At 41.8% G+C, this 16,282-nt stretch overlaps 1 protein-coding gene across 2 annotated transcripts in view; it reads right to left on the bottom strand.

Annotated features, from left to right (window-relative positions):
- Positions 1 to 16,282, bottom strand: part of GLB1 (galactosidase beta 1) — a 92,256-nt gene that overhangs the window by 14,874 nt on the left and 61,100 nt on the right. For both annotated transcript variants that reach the window (XM_037846674.1, XM_037846680.1), the window contains exons 13-15: positions 15,771 to 15,884; positions 13,647 to 13,778; positions 9,865 to 10,116 (exon numbers count right to left, since the gene is read on the bottom strand). In XM_037846674.1, the coding sequence (XP_037702602.1) occupies positions 9,865 to 10,116; positions 13,647 to 13,778; positions 15,771 to 15,884 (498 nt within the window). The remainder of the gene's footprint in view (positions 1 to 9,864; positions 10,117 to 13,646; positions 13,779 to 15,770; positions 15,885 to 16,282) is intronic.

The raw sequence follows: 16,282 nt of genomic DNA on the forward strand, positions 1-16,282 counted from the left end.
TTGCTCACTCTGGGGAATGACGTGATGAGAACACTTGAGCGGCCTGAGGAGAGGTCTGTGTGGGGAAGAACTGAGGCCTCCTGCCAAAAACCACCAGCCATGTGAGGAAGCCACCCTGGAAGCAGGTCCTCCAGCCCCAGTCAAGCCGTCAGTGACTGCAGGCCTGGCTGACAGCTTGACTGTAAATCATGAGAGACCCTGAGCCAGAACCACCCAGCCAAGCCACTCCCAAATTCTTGACACTTAGAAACTGAGAATAATAAATTCTTATGGTAGTTTTAAACCACTAAGTTTTAGGGTAATTTGTTACATAGCAGTAGATAAATACACCACATCAAGTAGCAACATCTTCACCCCCCCCCGTCACATCGTCATCCCATTTTTTTTCCTGTTATCACTATCTGAAATTACAATGTTTAATTATTGTCTTCCCCACTAGCCTTGCCCTTGTCTATCATATCACATTCACGTGCTCGACAGCCACTCACCGGTTACTTCCCTTCTCCAATACATTCTACACATTGCTACCATCTCTGCTCAAATCACTTTAATGCTTAGAACTTCCCCTGGTTCTACAAAATTCTCAGGGTCATATCCAAATTCCATAGCACACAAAGTTTCTATTTCATCCTGAAACTACTTCTCCGACTTCATTTTCTGCCACTACCCTCCTTGCTGTGACTATGTCAGTCCCTCTGTTCAAACTATCCTCTGTCCAGGATGACCAAGTCTATCCCAGCTACCCTATGCATTTATGATCTCCTTGGTGACCTGAATTCATGGCCCAAACCTCTCTTACAGACTTCCTCTCACTGTCCTCCTGGGCTCTGTCTGCACCTCCATCTCCCCCAGTGGACTGACACCACATGATTGATGCTGAGCCACCAAGGACAAGGTTTTAAAAGTTCCAAACATATGGTAACAGAATAAAAATTAAAAAAAAAAAAATCCATGGACCAGCACTACAGTGAATCCTAAGTTAAACCATGGACTATAATTAATAGTGAAATTTAAAAAAAAAATACAATTATTAAAATGTCCTTTTATCAACTGTAACAAACGTACCACACCAACACAAGGTTTTAATAATAGGGTGGTGTATGGGAGTCCTGTATTTTATGCATGATTGTTCTGCAAACCCATAACTTCTCTAATAAAGAAAAAAAAAAAAGGTTCTACATACTCTATTTAAGAAGGTAAGGAAAATCCAAAAGCAAGATGCAAAAGTAGTGGATGCAATGATGCAAAAATGGAAAAAGGGTTTTCTGTCAGTGCTTTGTTATAAGTTCTTTTATTTTGTGATTATTTTTACATCTGGAAGGTACGAACACTTGCCTTTAAAAAATAAAATTGCTGTTAGTTAGTATTCCATTTTCATTTATAGCTTTTCAAAGCATAATTTTAGTTGAAGCAATTGGGACGTTATCCTACCCCCCCTCCCACCATGCTCTGTTATGCACCAAACCTACTGCAAGAGGCTAAAAAATGCAAGAAATCTGCATAGGATATTAACATGAGACTTATCCACGCCCATCTGAAAGAAAGATACACAGCACAGTATGTCATTTAAGAATGGTGCATATGGCACACAGCAAAAGCACTTAAGGAGAACAGTGCTTACCTGAGCAAGGGTTTGTAGTCAAGCTTTCAATGCTGAGAAAAAGCTGCCCTGTGTGCCTCTTGGACAAGAATAAAAGTGATGCATCCCCAGCCACTGAAATCCCAGGAGACCTCCGGGCATTTAAGCAAAAAGTCACTGGATACGAAAGTAATAAAGCCCGAGTAATCAGAAGTGATTTTTATCTCATGAATCACCCTTATCAGTGACTTCATTCACTAAATCAAGTTAGCTTCTTTACAGCAAATGAACTGCAAAAGCCAAGGGCCCATGACAGACCTTGACAGGTGCCTCTCCGGACAGAAGAGGGTGCAGGTGGGTTCGTGGGCAAGAACTGGGTCTGGAGAAACGGTTGAGGCACCCAGCAAAGCCCTCCAGTGACAACAGGACTGTCTGCGAGCTGATATTCCTCCCATTCACCTTCATCCCAGGGACTCAGCAATGCATGCATTTGTGTGCCTGCTCATCTGAAAGCTGCCCGTCACCCTCCGTGTCTGACAGATCACTCATTCTCCCAAAAGCCGGACCTCAACACCCCCGGGGGGAGTGGGATCTGTTCTGAGGCTGTTGACTATTCAGACCCTCAGCAACTAGCCCAGTACTGTCCTTAGCAACAGGGACCCCTGCCCACCAGAAAATAACACCACCATGTGTGTTATCTTTTATGTATGATGTAGGTATATCTTCTGACCTACTCAACCCAGGATCCAGGAATCTCTTGGACGGATTTTTTTTCTTGAGGGAGTGAGGAGGGAGAAGGACAACTCTTTATTAAGATATAATTCACAAAAAATTTACTCCTTTAATACAATTCACTGGTTTTTAGTATATTCACAGAATTGTGCAATCATCACATAATCAATTTTAGAACATTTTATCATGCTGAAAACAAACTCCATGCCCCCAAGACTCCCCTCCCCTCTGCCCTAGGCAACCCCTAATCCACTTTCTGTCTCTCTCTATGGATTTCCCTATTCTGGACATTTCATGTAAATGTAATCACATAATATGTGGTCATTTGTGATTGGCTTCTTTCACTTAGCATAATGTTTTCTAGATTCACCCAAGTGGTAACAACCTGTATCAGTATGTCATTTCTTTTTATTGTCAAATAATGCTCCATTGTATGGATATATCCCATGTTGTTTTTTCATTCATCAGTTTATGGACATTTGGGTTGTTTCTACCTTTTGGCAATTATGAATAATGCTGCTATGAACATCTGTGAACAAGTTTTTGCATGGACATATGGATTGGGTGAGCTTTAAGGGGTCTGAACCCTCTGACACATTCATAAATGTTAAATATATATATACTTCTCAAGCGTGAAGATGCAGAGTGTCATCATTCTGACCAAATAAGTAAAGAGCTCTTTCTCTAGCTAATTTGCACCTGCCTTCGAGGCCCTGTACACTACTGCCTGCCTTTCTCACGTGGGCCTTCAAATCAGCCAGACCTAGGGCTCAGATACCTGTTCCACCACCTCCTTCTGCACCTCATACAAGTTACTTAGCTGTCTAAGCCTCCATTTGCTCACCTCCAAGGTGGAAATAATAATATGACATCCTACCACACAGGTCTCTTTTGATGATTAAACAGAGAGTGTCTATAAAGTGTTGAGCAGAACGCCTGGCTCAATAATGCTTGGGTCTGACACCTTTGTGACCTGATCCAGCCAAGGTGAACCTCTACTCTGACCTCCAAAAGCACCCCATGCTTTTGTATTTCTATACATTCGATTCCACTATTCCTCACCTGAAATTCCCTCCCTGAGAAAACTCCCTTTGATAAAGGGCCATCCATCCTTCAGGTCCAATTTAAACACATCTAAGCCACTTAGCTCTTCTCATAATCCTTGTAACATATATGTTCTCCTTCTACCTTGCATCTTCTGAAAGTTCTTTCTTTTAGGGCACTAAACAGACAACAATGATTGGTACAACAATGATTTCTGTTCGGGTCTTCTCACCTTCCTTGGCTCTGAATCCACAGTACCCAGCAAAGTCCCTCACAACAAGGCATCCGAGAGCTGACATCTCTCCCATTTGCTTTCCTCCCTGGGGCTCAACAACATGGACATTTGTGCACCTCTTCATCTGAAAGCATTTATGGAGCAACCAGGCCCACAGAGGAGCATAGGACGGTGAGAAAGCTGGACACCTTATCTGCCCCCATGAGGGTCACAACCTAGTGGCTGAAAGAGAAGTACAAGCTAAGTGCAATGAAGCCTCGTGGTGCTAAGTCTGGGTGGGGGCACTGAAGGAGCTTAAAAGAGGGCATGGCCAACTCATTCCTGGACTAAGGGTCAAGGTAGGTTTTATAGAGGAGTTAATGACAGAGTCTTGACAGATGAATACATGATGTCCAGTGTGAGGGAAAAAAAGGGAGGGAAGGAAAAAGGGAGGGAGGCTAGGTAATGAGAACCTACCTGCTAGCTAAAAGGGAAGATCCAGGGAGGGCTTTGCTTTGTTTCTAGGCTCTAGAGATCTTAAATACCACTTCTTGGCTGCAGGAAGGGAGTGGGCAGAGAAGAAGGAAAGGCTGACAAAATGTGGGAACCAAAGAAGATACACAAATGGCCTAAAGCCCATGAAAAGATGCTCAACATCATTAGTCATTAGGGAAATGCAAATCAAAACTGCAATGAGATACTACTAGGATCCGCTAGGACTGCCATTATTTTTAAAAGATGGAAAATAACAAGTGTTGATGAGGCTGTATTAAAATGAAACCCTTGTAAATTGCTGGTGGGAATGTAATATGGTAGAGCCACAGTGGAAAAGTCTGACAGTTCCTCAAAAAGTTAAACATAGAATTACCATATGACCTGGCAAATCCACCTGTAAACATATGCTCAAAAGAACTGAAAATAGGGACTTAAGCAGATATTTGTACACTGGTGTTCATAGCAGCATTATTCACAATAATCAAAAGGTGAAAACACCCCAAGTGTCTATCAGCAGATGAATGGACAAAATGGGATATATACATACAACGGAATATTACTGAGCCATAAAAAGGAATGGCGTTCCGATACATGTGACAACATGGGTGAACTTTAAAATCATTATGCTGAGTGAAATAAGCCCGACACAAAAGGCAGATATTGTGTGATTCCACCTATAAAATGTTCAGAATAGGCAAACTCATAGAGATAAAAAATACAGTATATTAGAGGTTGCCAGGGGCTGGGGGAGAGGAAGGTTGGGGAGTTATTGCTTCACAGGTACACAGTTTCTGTTTTCGATGATAAAAAAGTTTTGGTAATGGAAGGTGGTGAATAATTACATTGTAAAAGTAATTAATGCCCCTGAATTGCACACTTGAAAATGGTTAAAATGGCAAATTTTATGTTATATAAATATTTTAACACAGTAAAAAAGAATAAATTACCCTCCGCCCCCACCCACCTACACACCCATACCATCACCACCACCAGAAAAAAGAAAGTGTAAGAGGAGGAAGTATGAGAACAGGATCCTGGCTGGGAGGAAGAGGGTGGGGAGGGGATTCAGAGCTCAGACTTCCTCCTAGAGGCCCGGGCAGGAAGCGAGGGTGGAGGGAGAGAGATGAGTCTGACAGGAAGCTTGAGGGAACAAAGGAGTTACACCTGATAACAGTCAAGAAGGATGAGGTCGTCAGCCGAGAGGGTGGGGGAAACGGTAAGGTGGCTTAAGGACAGTGGTAGAGGGTGGAAAGGCCAATGGGGCAAGGGCCTCAGTGAGGCTGGAGTCAGTGCAGGCATCCTGTTCATGAGGAGCACAGCAGAGATGCCCAACAGCTGCGCTCTGGTATTGGGGAACCAGCAGAGAGGGCCAATGGCGGACCCATTCAAGATAGAGGATGAACAGGGGAGAACCAGTGGGAGGGTGAGGAGGCAAGTGGATTGACAGCTCTTGAAGAACAGTGGTGATGTCCCATGTGGATAGGGTAGGGACAGCAGCCTTAATGGGGAAGAGTTTCAGTCATCAGTAAAATCCAAGAGCAAGCTTGGTAGGCATGAGTTTGGAGCTAGAAACACATAGCCAGAGAGAAGATATGAGAGCTTAAAATTTCAGGGTATGTACACTGTGTGCTGGATCATGAAACAAGTCTCAAAATTAAAAAGATTGTGCAACCACCACTACAAATTAATTTTAGAACATTTCATCATCCTCAAAAGAAACTCCATTCCCTTTTGCAGTCATTCTTGTTCCTTCCTTCTGCCTTAGGGAACCACTAATCTACTTTCTGTCTCTATGGATTTGTCTTTACTGCATATTGCATATAAACAGAACCATATAATATGTGGTCTCCTGTATCTTGCTTCTTTCACTTAGCATAATGTTTTCAAAGCTCACTCCTTTTTATTGCTGAATAGCATTCCATTGTGTGGGTATATCAATTATTTTTTAATCCATTACCAGTTGACAGATGTTTTGAATATTTCCACTTTTCCGCTATTGTGAGTAATGCTGTTATGAACATTCATGTGTAAGTCTTTGTGTGGGCTTATGTTTTCATTTCTCTTGGGTAAATATCTAGGAGTGGAATTGCTGGGTTCTATGGTAAATACCTGTTTAACCATTGAAGAAACTGCCAAACTGTGTTCCAAAGTATCTGTATCATTTTACTTTCCCATCAACATATGAGGCTTCCATACGTTAGCATCCACATCCTTGCTAACACTTGCTATCATCTTTTTTTTTTTGAGAAAGCAAATAGAAAGTTTTATTAAGAATGCATGTGGAAAAAATAAAACACACACACACAGGAAGAACACATGTGAGAGGACATGCAGGTGCTCCCACAAAGAAAGAGGTGAGAGGAGAGAGGCCCCGGCACAGTGGGGCAATCTGCTTTTATAGACTTTTGTTCCCTTTGTAATTTTTATTAACTATTTTACTACCCTCCCTTTTCCCTTATCTGTGGATGCCTGAGTGTAGCTGACTCACTCTGGTGGGATCATTTGGCCCCAGCTGCTGTTTATTGCTGTTCTTCTCAGAGATATTTTTCTCCTTGAGGCCTGACTTCTCCTTAGAATTTGCCCTTTGTTCATCAGCCAGTCACCACTCCTAATTCTAACCCTGCCTCATCTCCCCCTCAGAGATTTCCAGCTCCCTTAATCTTAAGGGAATTTGGGCCGATGGTCCATCTTCTGTAGCTGCTTCAAGCCTCAGAGGGTTGCAGGCCCTACTCGTGGGAGCATAGAAGTCTCTGGCTGTGTTACTGAGCGTGGCTGGTTGAGTGTGGGGAATGGGAGCATAGCCTCTGAAAAGAAGTTTGTTGTGAACAGCTTCTAATCTAGAAGAAACAAACTAGGTGAGAGCTCACGGTATTATTTCGAGTTCCTATGATGCAAGGGCCAGGCTCAGTTTTGGGGGAGTTGTGCCTCACATTGCTAGGCAGGTTAACACCCCTGAAAGCTAGCTATCATCTTTTTTTAATGTAGCCAAAATAGTTGGTGTGAAGTGGCATTTCATTGTGTTTTTAATTTGCATTTCACTAATGATTATTCATGATGTGGAGCATCCTTTAGTGTACTTCCTAGCCATTTGTATATCTTGAATAGAAATACCTCTTCAAGTTTTTTGCTCTTTTTATAACCATGTTTGTCATATAATTATCATGTTATAAGAGTTCTTCATATATTTTAAAAGTCTTTTATTAGATGTATGATTTGCAAACATTTTCTCCCAGTTTTTGACTCATCTTTTCATTTTCTTAGTGGTGTCTTTTAAATTTTTTTTTAATTTTATATTAAATTAAATAACTAATTTTAACTTTTTATTCTTAATTTTAATTTTATTTTTATTTTTAAAAAGACATTATCTTTTTTTTCTTTTAAGGATTGTGCTTTAGGTATCATATCTAAGAAATTTTTGCCTAACCCAAGGTCACAAAGATTTTCTTCGAGAAGTTTTATAGAAGGATTAAATTATAAATTAACAATAAGATACCTTTTTTAAAAAACCAAATATTTGCAAATTCAGCAACACACTTCTAAGTACTCCATGGGTTAAAGAAGAAATCAGAAGGAAAATTAGGAAACTAATTTGAACAGGATGATAATAAAAATACATTTTAAAAACATTTTAAAAAGTGAAAATTAAAAACATTCATTAAAAACATGCCATGTTCATATTTTGTTCTCCCCTACTCCAGCTATTAACATATTTTTCTCTTCTGCAGTATCAAACTTCTCAAAAAGTTGTTTATATTCAGCTATCCATATTTATGTTCATTTATTCCTTTCTTTATCCTACACACCTCACTAGAATGCAGTCTGGCTTTCAGATGCTCCACTCTACTGCAATAGCACTTACTAAGGCTTCAATTAACCTTCTTGTTGCTAAAATAAGAGTAATATTTGTCTTCATCTCACTTGTCCTCTTGACAACAAAACGCTAGTTTTCCTTCTACTTCTTGGTCACTCTTCCTCACTCTTCATTATGTCTATGTCCTTCAAAGATCAGCCTTAGGTCCTCTTCTCCCTCCATCCTCTTCCTTGGGAGACCTTAGCCATCCATGTATTTGATGACTATCTATACACAAATGATCTTACACGCATATCCCCAGCCCAGATCTCTCCTCTGAGTTGCCAACCTATAGGTCCAATAGTCTCCCCTCCAATATCTTCTTTCAGTTGCTCTCAAAGCCTCTCAAACTCAACTTGTCCAAATTCAAACTCATGATCTCTCTTTCCCAGCCTGGGTACTCTTCTGATATTTATTCTTTCATTAAAAGGTATCATCTGCCCAGCTGTAGCCTGGAACCTAAGTGTCATTTAGGACATCTCTCTCTCTCCAAATGCCCATATCCATCCATAATCACATCTTGCTGATTTTTTTTTCTCCAATAAGGTCTTCTTTTTTTGTTCAAGAGCAATTGTAGGTTTACAGAAAAATCATGCAGAAACATCTTGTTGATTTAACTTCAAACATCTCTCAAATATCTGATGTCATCTCCATGTTGATCAACGCTATCCCAATCCCTCAGTTAGACTACGGTCCAGCCCCCTAGCTGGTTTCCTGGATCCACATATACCTTCACTCAATCCATTCTTGATACTGGGGTCTGGGCTTGTCAAATTACAACTGTATCACATTACTCTCCTGCTTTGATGGCTCTCAACATAAAGATGAAACTTTCATGTGGCCTATAAGGACTGTCTCCAAATGGTCTCTACCTACTTTCCAGCCCCTTCTCTGAGCCATGCTCCCTTTGCTTTCTCTGTTCCATCCACTTGGGTCCTCTATCAGCTCCTCCCACTTGCCTTTCTCCCCCTCCAACCAAACAGCCTTGACACATGCTATTTCCTCTGCCTGTGACATTCTTCCCTCCCCTTTTGGCCTTGGTAATTCCTACTCATCCTTCATATCTTTGTTAAGTATTACTTCCTTAAGGAAGGCTTCCCTGACTTCCTGGACAAGGTCAAATGCCACAATTATTACTGACCTCATATCTCCTCTTAGCTCATCACACCCTCACAGCTGCAATTTTACCATGTAATTGAGTGATTATATGTACTAGATGTACCTCTCCTACCAGAATGTAAGCTCCATAAGGGCAAGGCCCACATCTGTTTTTACTTATCACTGTATCACTAGTGCTAGCACAAATCTTGGGCACACAATAGACACTGAATGAAAAGCCATTGACTGAAGAACTGAGTGACGGTAACGTCAACTAGGAGGAAAACAGGGCTTGAGGTTAAGAAGATGGTGAAGGAAGACAGGCTAATGTCTTCAAAGAACAAAATGGAGTGATTGGGAAGTGAAATAGACAAGCAAGAGTTGAGGATCACATAGACAATGGCAGAGACCCCAAGAGAACTGGGGGAGCATGAAGGTGACAGTGTTCTGGGAGCACAGAGCGTAGTGTGGACGAAAGAGAAAACAGGTTCACCCAGAGAAATTCACCCTTTGCCTGGACCAGATTTTCCTCAGGTTTAAGAAGTATCTCCTATAACCAACATTCAAAGGGGCCATGATTCTCCTTGGAGGAAGCAGAAAAGCTGTCATTAACTAAAGGAAGTGGCCAGTCAATGGATACATAGGGCAGATGGTGGCATCTCTAAGCTGGACGCTGAATCCTCGGAGATATGCCACAATCCTATGCCTGAGGAATGGGTAAACCAACAGAGAAAACCTTCCACACCCAAACTGTCACGTAGCATCTCATTAACAGCCTTTTGATTCTTCCTAAGACACTAAAAACCAGAGGTGTGAAGACTGAATTCAAACATTTTCCATAAAGTCACGTACCTTGGTCCATCCAGGAAAATGTATAAAGGTGTCCTGGGGCAACTGTGGGATCCCACTGGGAATGGAGAAGTTCCCCGCATAAAAGGCTGGGAGTGTGTAGTTAGATGAGCCGCGGGCACGGGCTTCAACATAGTGGCCATCACCATGGCCGCCCCAGCCCCCCAGGTGTTCAACTGCGTCCTCGGTGTTCAAGGGGAAGATCATCCAGTCCGTGAGGATATCAGGACCAAGGGTCAGATTAGAAATCAAGCCCTACAAAGAAGAGACAGAGAGCACAGTGAGCTGGGGGTGGGAAGAAAAAATGCGTCAAGCGTCGCTGTGTTCCACCCTGAATTCCTGAGAAAAAAATAAACGGGTAAAAATGCCAAGAGTGAATGAGACTCAAACCCTGAGCATGTCGGGGCTGAATCACATCTTCTTGGCAGGAGGTACATCTCCCAAACGGCAGCCTTTTCTTTCCTTTGTAGCTAGGATGGCTCCACCAAAAGCCCAGACTTCTGCCCCTGCACAAAAGAGGATGAGCCACCATAGCTTTTGACCCCAAATCCCCCAATCTTCAGTGTTTGTTTCAGAGCCATTTGCTATGATGGAAGAAAAAGGGAGAATGGAGTAGGGGATACAAAAGAACATTCACCTCACTGTAGATGGGAGGGAGGGAGGTGACAGATTCTCCACCTTACATACAACCAGAGGCAAGTTTTGACCTTAAGTGTCTCAGCAGTATTCACAGGGATTATTACACCCCAAATCACATACCTTTTGTGAAGACTCAATGTGATATCATAGATGGGGACACTTTGATACCTATGAAAGGATATAAACAGTAGTGATGATGAACTTCGAACTTGCATTCTGACCTTGTTCTATTTGTCCTGAGCAGGGGGCAGCTGGAGCCTGTGCTCAGGGCTCATATAAATTCACCTGCCCTGTCTTTTATGTGGGGGAACTTCTCCATTCCCAGTGAGATAACAAATTTGCCTCCTAATATTTGATACCTCCTAATATCAAGCCTCAATTGCCCATTTAGTGATTGAATAAACAATAACCATGTGGCTATGTGTCAGGCTTTGTACTGGGTTCTGGGGACTCAGAGATTAAACTACAGAGGCCCAGTCACTCCATGGGTTGGAGTGGCCTGTGAAAGCCAGGCAGGCAGGCTACTAAAATTCCAGCCTTAGCATAAGGGCCGTAACAGATTTTCATTCTGGAGGTAAAGATGGCCCCAGACAGCATGCCATAAGTGGGTGATGGCCTTGCCTCGAGCTGCCACCAAAAGTGTCAGAAATAGACACCTGTCCTGTCCTAGACTTGGTGATGCTTTCGTTTCCTCAGTGCAAGCTCTCTCTCCTCTAAGAGACCATGTGCTACCTTAGGGTAAGCTTGTATCCTGACATCTTTGCATCCCCTCATGCCCCTCATGGATCATCGCATGCAGAAAATGAGCTCAACAAATGTTTATTAAATAATGCCCTAAAAATATTTGTTAGGAAAACATATTTGGACTAGACAGTTGGGTACAGAGTAACCAGCAGAGGCAAGAGGCTGTACACCCAGGAAAAACACGTTCTGGAATTCAAGATTTTATCACAGACCATCTACACCCACAAACAAGGCAGACCAAATGCTAAGCTGGCTTTGTTATGTTAGTGAAGCTGGGTGGGTTTTTCAAGCAGAGGAAGAGCACAGTGGAGTGGCTTCCTCCTTTAGTTTCTTTTTACAGGATGACCCGAACCCAAACACCCGAACACAAGGGAAGCATTCTGTTTGCAAAGTTCAATGTTCTCACCAGCCTCTGAGGAAAACATGTCTTCAAAATAATTTAATTTTTAGGTTGTTGCAAAACAAATCAGAGTGGGTTCATTCGTGGGACTCGGAAAAGGGTGTGTGCTTTTAAAAAACTGCTTCACTGTATTTTGAAAGTTAACACCTTTCTGTATGTATATTTTACAAAAAGGAAATAACCGAAATTGTGGAACTGTTACCCGTAATATTCTTTGAAATTTGCTAATTACTTGTTAAATCATACTTTGAAAGTTGTCATTGTTATGTATATATGTTAAAGTTCACAATTTCAAAAAGCATAAAAAAATTGCTTCATGTTAATAGGGGCTGGAAGCTATTAAAAATAAATGTGTATCTGAGAACCAGAAAAATGCATGCAGGATGGTATTCCTAAAACTGGTAAACTGGGAGGATGGAACAATTAAGGCACTTTCACTGTCTATCTTATATAGTTTAATGTGGCTTGCTTTTTTTTCCCTACAAGACTGTATTTTGTTTATATTTAAATGATATAACTGTTTCTATTTTGAAAAACAAAGTGGTGATACCAATGTTCCACATTTTTGTCCCAACTAAGAGGGCCATAAACCAGAAAATACAGACAAGAGTGTGACCAGGGCACATAGGGTGTGACCCCCTGTAGGTTGCTCTTGCATAAGAAGATAAAGGATGAGGAATCTACGGACTTTTACTTAACACACAGTAGCCATGTTTGCAGGGGGACTTGATATGAACAGCCTCAATCTCCCTGACCCTGTAAAATTAGGCCATGGAGTTACGCAGACCAGGCTAAATCTGTAATAAATGCAATTCTGCAATTCAATGCCAAAATCTCCTACAAATTCTCTTTCTATGTAAGCTCAATAATTTAAGGGCAGCCCATAAGGTTAGAGAGTTCAGGATAAATAAGGTTGTCTTTGAATGTAATGTTTTTAGACATGTTCAAAGCTTAAAGAATACGTCTTAAGTCTGAGTTAGAAATAAGGCCTTGGGCCCATTTCCTCCTATTACTAACTTTATCAAAAATCTATTTCTGGCGAAGTTCTACTGACTAGTTGCAGACAACTAAAAAACCCAAATGGGATGTATTTTAAAAATCTTCTGGAAGGCATTTAAGGTCTAACAATTGAGTGAGAAATCCATGGAAGAGGATGGGAACTCAGAGTGATGAATCCCCAACTCCCACTTCTGTCTCAGAGGCACCTGCTGATCGGGAAGAGGCAGATGGGGCCGCAGGGCAGAGAAAGGTGGGGCCCTGACAGACCACTCCACTATCCCCCACCTTGAGTTGGGATCACAAAGGGCTACACCTTAGAAGTAAAGGTGAACTGGACATGCAAGTAGCCTTCACACAGACAGCATCCAAGTTTCGTGTCTTATGAACAGTCCAGAAAAATCTTCAACCTTGAACCTGACTTAAAGTGGTCCTAGGTTATTAGCATCTCCAGGAGCCTATAGGAATAAACAAACGTCACCCTAGGCCTCAAATTATTTATAAAACATTTTTTCAAAGACGTTGTGCAGAACACAACCCAAGAAAACCATGCATATGAAGAGTTAAGATCTCATGCGGGCACATCAGCAAAACAGACAACAACAGAAACAGAATCCCAGGGACTCCAGATATTGGAATTATCAGACATAGGCTATAAAACAACCATGCTCACTATATTCAAGGAGATAAAAGCTAAAATTGAAAACTGCAGCAGAGAACTATAAACTATAAAAAGTAGCATAGGAGATCTGAAAAAAAAAAAAGATTTATGAATTCTAGAACTCTGAAGTTCCTTGTGGTTTACTGATGACACAGAGCAGGTCAGAGCAATCAGAATCCTAGTTTGCAGCAGATCTTGCAGACATGGTTCTGATCTTGATGCTGGCTGGATTCTTAAGCATGTCACAAACAATGCCGTAAATCAAAAGCAAAAAGACCAACGTGTGCACTAAGGTGACGTAGGTTGCCCAATGACGCAAGTTCCTGAACGGTCTGCTTATCCTACCTTAAAATCATTGTTGTATCTGCCATAGTTCACGCGCCCCATGTTCTCCACCAGCAGGTCCAGAGTGGCTCCAGCTTTCCCTGTGATGTTCAGAATGATCACCCTGTTCCGCTCAAGGACTCCCTGGGGCACCTGCGGGTTCAATGCCAAGTGAGGAATGACTGGGTGAGAAGATCAGCAAAGAGAGACAGCACACTCAGTTTATTTAGGACACATTTCCCTGCCTTCAAGATTCACTGGCTGCATGACCAAGTCCACCTGAGCACTGCTTTCTAAACAGGAAAATCACCAGACACTGCTCAGAGCAAGGGAAGGTCTAGGTTGGTAACCTTTGCCCTGGAATGTTTTGCTGATCATCTATTTTTAATGGAGGCAAAATTCCAGAGGAGAATGCCTAGAGAAACTCCTTTGTGTTCTCACAGCACCTTAAGTCAGTGATAAGAATCATAGTGTCAAAGCAACCCTGAGAGATGAGACTAAATCAGATATCTGAGATAAAATCAGTTAGGTGGAGTATTCTTACCTCAAAATACTTGATAAGATGCATTAACCACGAAAATTATATAATTGAACGAAAGAAAACAACAGGTATTTTAACAGAACATATTTCCTAACTTTTAAAAAGGCTCCGTCGGTTGCTGCAAAGGAGAGGCTAGGCCTCCCTATATTTGTGCCTAAGAGTCTCCTCCTGAATGCCTCTTTGTTGCTCAGATGTGGCCCTCTCTCTCTGGCTAAGCCAACTTGAAAGGTGAAATCACTGCCCTCCCCCTTACGTGGGATCAGACACCCAGGGGAGTGAATCTCCCTGGCAACGTGGAATATGACTCCCGGGGAGGAATGTAGACCCGGCACCGTGGGACGGAGAACATCTTCTTGACCAAAAGGGGGATGTGAAAGGAAATGAAATAAGCTTCAGTGGCAGAGAGATTCCAAAACGAGCCGAGAGATCACTCTGGTGGGCACTCTTACGCACACTTTAGACAACCCTTTTTAGGTTCTAAAGAATTGGGGTAGCTGGTGGTGGATACCTGGAACTATCAAACTACAACCCAGAACCCATGAATCTCAAAGACAGTTGTATAAAAATGTAGCTTATGAGGGGTGACAATGGGATTGGGAAAGCCATAAGGACCAAACTCCACTTTGTCTAGTTTATGGATGGATGTGCAGAAAAGTAGGGGAAGGAAACAAACAGACAAAGGTACCCAGTGTTCTTTTTTACTTCAATTGCTCTTTTTCACTCTAATTATTATTCTTGTTATTTTTGTGTGTGTGCTAATGAAGGTATCAGGGATTGATTTAGGTGATGAATGTACAACTATGTAATGGTACTGTAAACAATCGAAAGTACGATTTGTTTTGTATGACTGCGTGGTATGTGAATATATCTCAATAAAATGATGATTTAAAAAAAAAAAAAAAAAAAGGCTCCGTTTCCAAAATTTGGCATTACATGACCACAAGTCACCAAGACAACCTCTAAATTGAAAGCCAAAAACATTCACATATCATTATGTCTTAGAAAATTGCTCCCACTGAAGCTAAAACCACTGATTGCAATGGAATGGAAATGTTTTAATTTTAAGTTCTCTGAACCAATTTTCTTGGTTAGGAAAATCTTTTCATCTATTCCTTCATATGACTGTTTCAGTGACAGGAGTGAAAACCTTAAAATGTATTTGTTTTTTGTTATGAAACAGAGTTCTTTGTGCATTTCAGTTATATTTATCACAAAAATTCCTTCAGAATATACTTTCTCATGCAGGATGTAGGCACAGTGTTAAATGAATCACCACTCTAAGATTGTATAGCGGTGTTTGCAAAACTGAATTGGAAATGGACCCTGTCAAGGACCTCACAGTCCAAAGAAGAAATCGTGATGTGGGCAACATGCAATGGTCGGTCAGAGAAGCGTGGCCTTGGTGGTTGAGATGAGGCAGGGGCCCCCAGCCAGATGGAGCATGGGTGAGGCCAAGCCAGCACGCAAGGGGCACCCTCAGGGACGCGACAGAGGTGGAGGCTGAGGTTGGGAAGGTGGCAAACTCCTCCAGTGCCACGTTAACAAGCACAGACTACATATATTTCTGCGAGGCGAGAAATGCACAGTTCCAAGACAACACTTACCTGGTCCACAGAGACGTACGCTCGATCGTGGACTCCATTTAAGGGCGCAGAGAGGAGTGTCGGGTCGCTGCAGTCTTTAGGAAGTGTTGTTCGGTACAGCACAAACCCAAAATACTAGTTAAAAGGGGATTTAAGAAAAATTCATCACTCCTGCCATTCATTTTAAGAGCACTCTATTACCCTTGATCTGTGTGAAAACAGCCAGGTTTCTGAAACCATAGGGAATGAAGTTTCCCCCACCCCCAGCAAAAATTCAATCTGAAAGAAGGGATTTAAATTTTTAGATAACAGAGTAGCTATCATAGTAGTAAATGGCAAGGAACCATGAAGAACATTTTATCAAACATCCCTTTTACAGAAGAAACTGGACCCTACACAGGTTAAATGAGTTGCCTAAGGTCACTCAGGGGGGTCATGTCATACATCAAAAGATCAGTGTCAACTCAAAAAAGCAAAAAACAAAACTAAGAGAAACCAATGACAACAGTAAAGCCAAGAGATGAAGCTGTGCT

This window comes from Choloepus didactylus, chromosome 1 (assembly GCF_015220235.1).
Source record: "Choloepus didactylus isolate mChoDid1 chromosome 1, mChoDid1.pri, whole genome shotgun sequence".
In the NCBI taxonomy this organism is placed as follows: domain Eukaryota; kingdom Metazoa; phylum Chordata; class Mammalia; order Pilosa; family Megalonychidae; genus Choloepus; species Choloepus didactylus.